The sequence below is a fragment of the Hippocampus comes genome, unplaced genomic scaffold (genome assembly GCF_001891065.2).
Source record: "Hippocampus comes isolate QL1 unplaced genomic scaffold, H_comes_QL1_v1.1 scaffold125, whole genome shotgun sequence".
NCBI lineage: Eukaryota > Metazoa > Chordata > Actinopteri > Syngnathiformes > Syngnathidae > Hippocampus > Hippocampus comes.
The window spans coordinates 248,525-258,373 of record NW_017805453.1 but is presented as its reverse complement, the minus strand read 5'-3'; the positions used below and the strand labels follow the sequence as shown (position 1 = coordinate 258,373).

The following is a 9,849-nucleotide window of genomic DNA, read 5'->3' as shown; positions in this document are numbered from 1 at the left end:
AGACTCGTGATCTGATTGGCTATTGAAACCTGACTGTGCCCGTTCACTTACAGCGCACAGGGGCCTGCTCTGTTTAATCTGAAGGCCCCGAGCAAATGTAATTTACCTGGCAATACAGCTAGCTGAAATATGATTGGTTAAAAACTCTACCATAATAAATAACTTATTTATCGAGTTATTTAAAATAACATTGAAAGCCACTCAACTAAGTGGAAATAATACAACGTAAAGAATACAGAGGATAATTTTGTTTACATATTTATGAAAATAAAATAACATAAATTATAAAATAATATAAAATACATAAAAGTAAATTTACTTTTCTGAGAATGTTTAGGCCAGCAGAGAAGGCCTTGCTGGCCCTCAGGGTCCGCCACTGTCCCTAATCTACAACCTGATTGATGTGTGGCGCTCATAATGTTAACATCAATCCAGAGGTGGTGTGAATAGGTTTCAAATAAGAGCGCTAACAGGAAGTGCCATGGCTGCCTCAATGTTGCCGGCTTGGAAAGTGCGTAGCTGCTCGCAACGCAGGGCTAATTACACAGGCTGTGTTGAAGATGGCGGATATCAAAGATCTTTTTTTTTTTTTTATAATATTTTATCTTTCACATTACAAAGGGCCCGTTGAATACATAAATGAAATTTACTGAGTTCAGGGGCTCCCATTTCTACTATGTAGTCCTACCATTACAGTAGCAGTCACGTTGTAGCTCATTCTGCAATCCACTCGCGCATTACTCGTCACTCCAAGATCATTGCCTCTTGATTAAGTATTCATCATTTTTGTTTGTATCTCTAAATACACCCACGCGGTTAGCGTTAAGTACACATTGACTGCTGTGTGCGTGTGTGTTCGTGTGTGTGTGTGTGTGTGTGTGTGTGTGCGTGTGTGTGTGTGTGTGTGTGCGCGCGCAGTGTTGATGTGTGGGATGAGAGGAAGCGCTCGACACTGTGACACTCCCTTGCAGCGAGAGCGACGCCACTTAAAAGCGAGCGCCCGATTCCATGCATGCATAATTCACATTCAACGTTTCAGGCAGCATGAAGCTACATTCTCTTTCCTCCGCTCTCTGTGTTCGCTTTGCTGTCAGCTTTCACGTTTAACTCTGCCCACCCATGATTTGTTCTGCGTGGGAGGCCGAACTGTGGTCTCCATGTGAAAGTTTCGCTTTACGCTCGGTGTCCACTTAATGTAGTTTTCAGTGCGAATAATAAAGAGATGTGTTTGTATCCACCTATGCGGTGGCTCAGATTGTAACCTTGATCACTGTGTGAAGGGCAGCAGAGGGGTAACTTTGAACTCGATGTTGCCATGGTACTGGTCGGGGGTTCTGTTACAAAAGCATAGATGAAAGATGTTTCAATGTGTGTTCAGTGTGTGAATTTGTATTAAGTGAACCGTTGGCTTTTGTGCATTTATGTTGGATCTAGTAAAGCTCATCAAACGCTGAACAAAAAGTCGGTTGGATTGGCTTTGGCCATAGGCTGCACGTATTCAAATCATGTTTAACCAACATGATTCTGATTTTATCCTGTGTAATATTGATTTTGGTCAAGCACGATTGTTATGCGTGCAACCGATGTCCATACTTTGATTCGTAAGTTCAACAGATTCTTTTTTTTCAGTGAAGTCACGCAAATGAACCACCCTCCGCCATCAGTGACCCCATTTTTAACATAATAAAAGTCTTCTGGCTTTACATAACTGACATTCAAAATAAATCTGGGCACAGGCATCTTTATATTAAAAAAAAAAACGTTATTGCTCGTCAGGATTCATCGGGCATTTTCGAAACTGCCCCATAGGCAGTGAAACGATTGGAATGTACCAGTCACGCCCACCAGGGTGTTTGAATAGCAAAGTTTTGTGCCCTTACTCCAATGAGGTTTTTGAGAAGAGTTTATTGCTCGTTACTTTTGCAATTGAATTGCAGCTTTGTATTTATCATATAAATATGTAGACATGAAAGCTAAAGAGCCGTCTCGTTGGGCACATTTCTTCTTGCCCCGAAGCAGAAGCACCACCTCATTAAACCCATTGACTATAAACTCTGTGTAAACTACAGAGTCCGTTTCCAGTGTAAGAAAAACAACGTTATCGCAGGTCAAAGTCATGTACGATAATTGCATTCAGCCGGTGTGACGGGCTTGCGGCACCAGGCGGGCAGGTCAAAACACATGGGGTCATATTCTCGCCATGGGCCGCAAAGATTCGAGCGGCGGACGCATCGATTCGCGTCCACATCATCAATCCAAGGAGCGGTCTTGTCAGGAAGCGCGGCGTCACCCGCCAGACATCAATATCAGGATGGAGAGAGATCTCCCTTGTGAGTGGGGAGGAGATAAAGAGGCGATGGATCTTGGTTTTGAGCCGAAATACAGAAATGACAAGTGAACTGATGGATTAGTTAATTCCATTTACATCTGATTCCATGTTTGTAGCAAAGCAGAGATGTCTAAATTGAAAGTCTTCTCCATCATCAGTTTTGACATCATTTTCTCATGTTGTCTTAATTAAATGAAAACGGACTGGTTTTATGACAGTTTTGATCCCCTTATTTTGAAATCGGACAAGATCACCCAGACAATATACATTAGAAATAGAGTTAACAGTCATGGGTGGATGTCACGGACATGGAGAGAGGATTATGGGAGTTGCTTGGCCTGCGTGTGGATTATGTGGAGGTCCATCTGTCACCAGTGAGATTATAATTCAACAGAAGAGGCAAGATGAGCCGAGGCTGTCGTATTTGTGATTGTTTGTCCAACCATGGCGGGGCAAGCATCACTTTCTGCAATCACAAGTTTGCGCGCTAACAAAAACGAATGGGCTGTATCGTGAGGCTCGCGCAAGTAGTCATCTTACACAAATCATGTCAGCCAAAACCGTACATGCAGAATAAACGTAACATAAATCTTAATGTGTAGCACGAGGATGACAGGACAGAACCCATTTTACTCTGGTGAGTAGGTTTCCATCATGATTAATAAACACGAATGTGAATGCAGAATATGTTAAACCACGCCCAACAAAAAAAACCTGCTACTCTCTCGCAATCTTTCTTTTGCTTACAAATCCCTACATGCAAAAATATATCCACTGAAAGCCTCCAGTGGCTGGAATATATCCCAACAGGTCACCGCGGATGTGGCTAGCCACTAGCTTGTTCACAAGCGAACATGCTTCCGTTCCTTCCTTGGCCAGCGAAGAGACAGAGGGCTTGCCTCCTGGCGTCACCTACTCGCTTAAAAACTTTGATAAAAACTCTGAGCTGTTCTGTAGATTGTGGCATTCCCGGAAGAGGCATTTAGATAGCCAGGAAATAGCTAGCTAACTGCACGCTGCAATTGTAGAACCGGGCCGAGTAATATTGCACCGGATAACCACTGTCGTGAATGAAGGCACTCAAATTATATACAGGGAAGGAAATAAAGTTGAAATTGATCTTATCAGGTCTTTGAACAGCAAATCGAGAAAGTCTATTCCTCTTCTCATTTGATTGTCCATATGTTAACAGTGCACTTTATATTTCATGGAGAATGACGTATGAAGTCACAGTATGCTTGGGCAGACTGAAGTCTACCATTTGCAATATGAAGCAGGGAAACGGTTCATTTTTACAAAGGTAACTCATTGTGAAAGAACAAAATGAATTCCTCTATGTGTCATTTTATATATTGATTTATATATTCGGGGCAGCATGGATAGCTTAATTGTAGACTAAAAACTTTCCATGCACTTGGGTGTAAAATGACTTCAGTGGCTCACATTGTGCTAAGGTGAAGGTTTTTAAATAACTGTGGGGGTCACTCATTATCTTGCCTGGCATACCGCACAATGACACTCCAACCTTGACCTCACCGCCCCCTCGCCCACGCCTCTTCTCTCCATTCAACCCCGCACGCATTGAGTCCACTGGCTCCTCCCCTTTCCAGAGCGGCGACTGTGTGAGTGTGCATTGCTTTTCATCGCTCCCCTCCTTCTTTTTCTCTCGCTCTCGTTCCCACACCCCTCCTCTTGTCACTCGTTCCCCTCCCTCTTTTGGCTTTTTGGAGAGAGGAAGCAGTTGGGAATCGCAGTCCTTCCTCTCTCTTGATAAACACCAGAAAACAGGCTGAAAGACACAACTTAACACGGCTTGGACAGCGAGACAGGACAGGGCAACATTCAGTTTTATGATTTTTTATTTTTTTAGTTTGTTAGCTAGATCAAGAACTGGGGTGTGATCCCAGTTCCTCGCTCCAGTTGGAATACCACTGCAGGACTGGGAATCTTCTCTCAGTCCGACTCCCAGTCCTGGTCTTCCTAGCTCGGCCGACGTGGTTCTAGGATGCAGTGAAGGATGGTCCACCAGGAAAACTGTTCTTACAAGGTAGTCCAGCTTCGGATGTGTCACATTCTAATGTCAATTGTTGTTAGATTTGCTTGTTGACATTTTTCCCAGTTCATCATAAACCCACAAATGTCACAATATACGAATATGGAACACTTGTGCATCACATATTGTGACCTGTGTGGGAGTGTTTAGAGTTTTGTGATTGTGTTGCGAAACTGATGGCTAGCTGGTTGCCTAGGAAGCACTTGACTGAAGGGAATAATGTCCAACCTCCCATCCACCTCCTCCTTGCCTCTTCATCGTGCGAAGTTGGGGGTTTGCAACTACAGAAGACTGAATTCTTGGTAGAAAGCACATTTAAGATGATGTACTTTGCAGACAAATGAAAGGAAATAGACTTGAGATGTCTACATGTTTGGTATTTACCACTCATGGCAGCAGAGCCTCCCATCTGGGAGCTGTGTCGTGATTTAAGCAAGCACTCGACAGCTGTACATCTACTTTGCAGCAAAAAATAGGGAAGCGAGTCTGCAATGCAGAGAGAGCAAAGAGGTGGATGAAAGACAAGAAGAGGGACGAGTGAAGGTACAAGGGGAGGCGTCGCAAGTGGTGGGGGGGGAGCAATTGTTTATGCTGTTTGGAAAGCTGCAAATCCGGAGAATATTTAGCATCAGTCAAATAAGAAATGATACACGAGATGGATCAAAATGTAGATGTAAAAAAATAATGACGATCACTTTTGATGTTATTTCTCTCTGCCAGAGACGTACTAATTAAGCGATATTATTGGAGTTTTCACACCCCGATTAGATATACTGTGTAGTTATTCGGTTCTTCACTCTCTGACAGCGTTAATCAACTTAATGAGGAATGGTCTATTTTATAAAAGTAATCCAATCTACGCCACACCCTTATCCGGAACTGAGGAATTGAATGGGTTCTCCCATGGCTCATTAACGCAACCCCTCCACAATTGTTTTATTTGATATGCCGTTTGTCCTCACTCAACTAGGGTCACCGGTGAACTGCAGCGCAGCTGACTTTGGGTGAGAGATTTAGTTATTTATTAGATCCGTCATTATATTGATGTTTTTATTGGAAAGAGCTTTTGCACTGGTTGTCTTGAGATTGTAGAGAGTGGCAGTTTCTGGTGTGTGCAATATGTGTGGCCGCACAGGGCCGCATTTCTGGGAGGGCGCCATCATATGTATGCAGCATGAAATATTTTGGACCATCTTCTGTTGCCGAAGATGATGCAACTATCGACCCCCACCGGATTTCTACAGCGTACTCTCCTTAATTTGGATTGTTTGCCGTTGCTGCAGATATTTTAAAGAAATATTTTAAAGAAACTAAAATAACCACTTTCTGTTGCACTGTGATCGTTTTGCCATGTGAGAATAATGACTTCCAAGTCCTGTCCTCCAGCTTTAAAGATTTTCCTTTTGTGGTTCACATCAACAAGACACCAAAATGATGTCACTTATGTCTTTAAGTTTTAACATTTCAAGCAGACATTCTAATTTGGTGACTCACATTGTCCCACAAAACATTTGTTACCATTTGGAGCCAGTGTTCTACATTCAGTAATTTGTGTGTGCGTCACTCAGGAGGGTGGGTGGGTGGATTTACGCCAGGGCCGGCCGGGCTCGGGATGGCCGCTTGTGTAACAGGATAAGGATTTCCTGCCATGTTTGTTGCTCGATAATAAAAAAGGGAGACAGAGCGACAAAAAGATAGCACGACAAGGCCAGTGATAAGCAGGCAGCGAAGGGATGCCGAGGGCCAAGTAGGGAAGCGGGCTGAAAGGCAGAGATTAAGCAGTAACAAGAGAAGTATCGACAGCGCTCGCTGAGACGGCGCCAGCCCTCGCACGTGGAGGAGGGGAGAAAATGACGGCAGAGAATTCATCTGAGAATGGAAATGTATGAAGATTCATCAAGACAGAAGTAGGAATGGGATGGGAGTTGGATATAAGGGCGTTTGGAGGAGGGATGGAAAGAAAAAAAGAAAGGAAGAGGGCGGCAAGCTGAAGGAGAATTCAGCCTCTGATAACAGCGCTCCCTGGAGGCCCCTCAATTAGTGCGGTAACCTGGCAACCAGCATAGGACAGCAACCCTAACACACACACACACACACACACACACACACACACACACACACACACACACACACACACACACACGCACACACACATTATAGGGGATGCATAGGATCATACTGTGTAATATATGCAAAACTGTATATAGTATTGGAATATCACAGATGGATGCAAATCTAGAGGAATCATTGTCCTTCGGATGTTTTGAGGTCAGATGTTGAACCTGACAAACAATCTCCAAACGCATTCCAAATGAATCTTTGTGCTCTAGGGTACCGTCATATTGGAACAGAAAGGGTCTTCCCCAAAACTGTTCCCGGCCGTGAAATGATCTTTTTTTCACCACAGAATGGAATACTAACAAATTATATGATTAAGGGTGTCACAAAAACCAATTTGAACCAATTTACATTTTAAAGTGCATCAATCCAAATGAAATTGTTCCACCTAAAAAGTAAATCAAGATACTTGTTAAATTGACTTTCATTGGAGATACAGGTATATCCTTGATGGAAATGCCATCCTTAAAGGACTGATGAGTTCATTCATATGAATGGAAAATGACAACAAACTCATGACATCATACCCTCTCAAACTGAGTCGTATCATATACTGTATAGTGTATATATATATATATATATATGTATGTATATATATACACACACATCCATCCATCCGTTTTCTGATCCGCTTTATCCTCATCACAAGGAACGCGGGGCGTGCTGGAGCCCATCCCTGCTGTCTTCGGGCAGGAGGCGGGGGACATCCTGAACGAACCAAGATACGTGCAAACCAACCGAGATCACAACCTTGATGTGCTCACTGCTACATTAAAGTGCTGATGTCTGGAACTTGTTTCAGTCAATTAAGTCTGACACGTGAAACCAAATGATCCATCAATTTTAAGGGCAGAAAGATCATCATCATCTTTGAAATGAGTATTGAAAAAAGTGATTCGTAAGCAATCAGTGCAAAGGGATTTTATTTTCACATTTTTCCTGCAGTCTTTCATTTATTTAAGTGCTCAAATGAGCGAAAACACACGCCGTTGTTTATGGCGAGAGGCTGACGTGACATTAAATCTCCTTTTTCTTTTTTGCGGCGGATTCCCATCATCATCTATAACTCTGATGGAGCTGTCTTTTGCTGTCAGCACCAGCGGCACAATCAGACCGAGGCAAGATGAGGAGATTTATCAGGTTGCAGGAATAATGTCAGCATCTCAAGGCCCCGGGACCATCGTCGGGTCCTGGAAGGGGGATGTGAATGGATGAAATTAGTCCAATAAAAATGATCTATGACGTGAAGGGGAATATTTAGCTAGCTGAATGTGCTGGATAGACTTGTACATTATTAGTTCCCCCACCTAAAAAAAAAAAAAGTTTGAGGACCACCCGATGGGCTGAACCGCACTCCCCCTCGGGGCCCAATTTGTTGAAAAACAGAGCATTGTCATGGAGATGTTGTGGCCATGTTGTTTTGGCAACAAGATTTGCTTCTGTTTTATTGTTTTTGCCCCTCAAAAAAAGGAGGAAAAAAAAGGTTTTGTGAGAGTGTGGAGCTTTTCGATGTGGCAGGAAATGTCAACGAATCATTTGCATACTTGTAAACAAGCCAGATACAGGCACAGTTGCCACAGTTACATTAAAACAGTACGTCTGGCAAGAGACACATTATTACTTTAACAAAATTAGCTACTTTACGCATTACTTGATTTTAAAAGTAACTAAGTTAGCTTGCTTACTTGATCAGTTAGAAAAGGCTCACTAACCAGGATATATGTTATCAGACACAACTTAAAGGTAGACATAATATAAACCAGGGGTGTCAAACTCATTTCACATTGTGGGCCACATGCGGACTCGGTAGATGTCAAGTGGGCCAGACCATTAATATTATACCATACTGTGCTATAAATAACCAAAATATCATGTCTTTCCTTTGTTTTGGTAGAAAGCATTGCCGCATTGATACCGTCTGCTGTGTTGGGTCTGTCTCAGTGCCAGAGTGAGACTGCTGTTTTCTTCTCTGATCAAAACAATGTTTTCTTCGACTCTGATCAAAACGGTCTGCCCCTAGCGGATAATCCATGAATTGCATTTTATCAAAAATATTCATTCTGTGTCTTTAATGCATTTTTTTCACTTTTAAATTATCCTGCGGGCCAGATTGAACCTCCTTGGGGGCCGATACCGGCCCGTGGGCCGTATGTTTGACACCCTGATATAAGCCCTACTTAGAATGATTATAATTATTAAAATTGTACCTTTACGTGGAAACATCATTCGGGACCCTCAAAGACACTGCACAACAATAAAACAACAGTTAAATACAGAATTAGACAGAAGACATTTTAAAAAATGGGCATAAATCGTAGCACTCACGAAGCTTGCATGTAGCATAGCATGTGCTAAGTTAATATAACGGGTAGGTATGACATCGACTCACCTTTCTCACACACAAAGCAGCAGCAATAACTTTTCATGGACACACACTTTGGGTGAAGAAAACTATCTGGAAACATGACCTAGTGCTTGCTAAATTCAAACAGAGGAATTTTTTGTTCATTACAGTGCGTGCGTAACTTAGCTCTCATGTTAGCTTGTAATTGTGTTGCACATTTTATTTTATTTTTTTCCCTTTTAACTATGACTGCAGGGTGGTATAGATACCTCCTGGTCATTTCCATTGTACTCCTAAATGACTTGGCGAGTAAGTGATCTGTGAGTGTGCCCTTTTACTGACGAACTTCGATGCCTCACGACTTCGTGCAGGATGAGTAACATTAAATGGCAACGCATAAGAATACTAGTTCTGAAAAAGTGGTCATGTTTGTGAAACACATTACTGGACACGGAACTAGAGGAAGAGGTGCATCAGCATCAAGCATATGTGCGGCGCACACACACACACACACACACACACACACACACACACACACACACAGCGCAGTGGCAGTGCATGCCAGGCCCACAGGAGGTGCCAGGAACCCTCTCTCCCACAGTCACCCTCTGTTCACTTGGAACAAAAAGCCTTTTTTTGTGTGTTTATGTCTCTCTCGCCCCCTCTCCAAACGCCCCCTCGTGCCTCCTCCTCACCCTCACCTGACAGTCACGCCATCCATCCCTTCCACATTGAACCATCTCCAATATGCACCCCATGCTGAGAACAAGCTCGAGCGCTACCCATGAATTGGACCCGAGGTGGCGATCACGACCATGAGTGTTTCTTAAGGCACCTCCGCTCAACCCACTGAAGAAAAAAAAAAAAGCCACACAGATAAGCAGTGACTTCACCTTAACCGTGAAGTCAGCCTCACTAATGAAGCTGCCCCGCCCTGCACAGCTACTGAGCTCAAAGCTCTTTTATTGGCTTTTTTGTGCGGGTGTGTGGTGGTGGGGGTGTGTT

At 43.1% G+C, this 9,849-nt stretch overlaps 1 protein-coding gene across 3 annotated transcripts in view; it reads left to right on the top strand.

Annotated features, from left to right (window-relative positions):
- The window catches only part of schip1 (schwannomin interacting protein 1), a 234,990-nt gene that overhangs the window by 204,416 nt on the left and 20,725 nt on the right, over window positions 1–9,849 (top strand). Inside the window, exon 1 of one of the 3 annotated variants that reach the window (XM_019874280.1) lies at window positions 4,004–4,376. The exons of the other annotated variants lie outside the window; for them this stretch is intronic. Within the exon in view, the coding sequence (XP_019729839.1) occupies window positions 4,347–4,376 (30 nt within the window). The 5' untranslated portion in view covers window positions 4,004–4,346. Of the gene's footprint in view, window positions 1–4,003; window positions 4,377–9,849 lie in introns of those variants that run through there. 3 annotated transcript variants of the gene reach the window in all.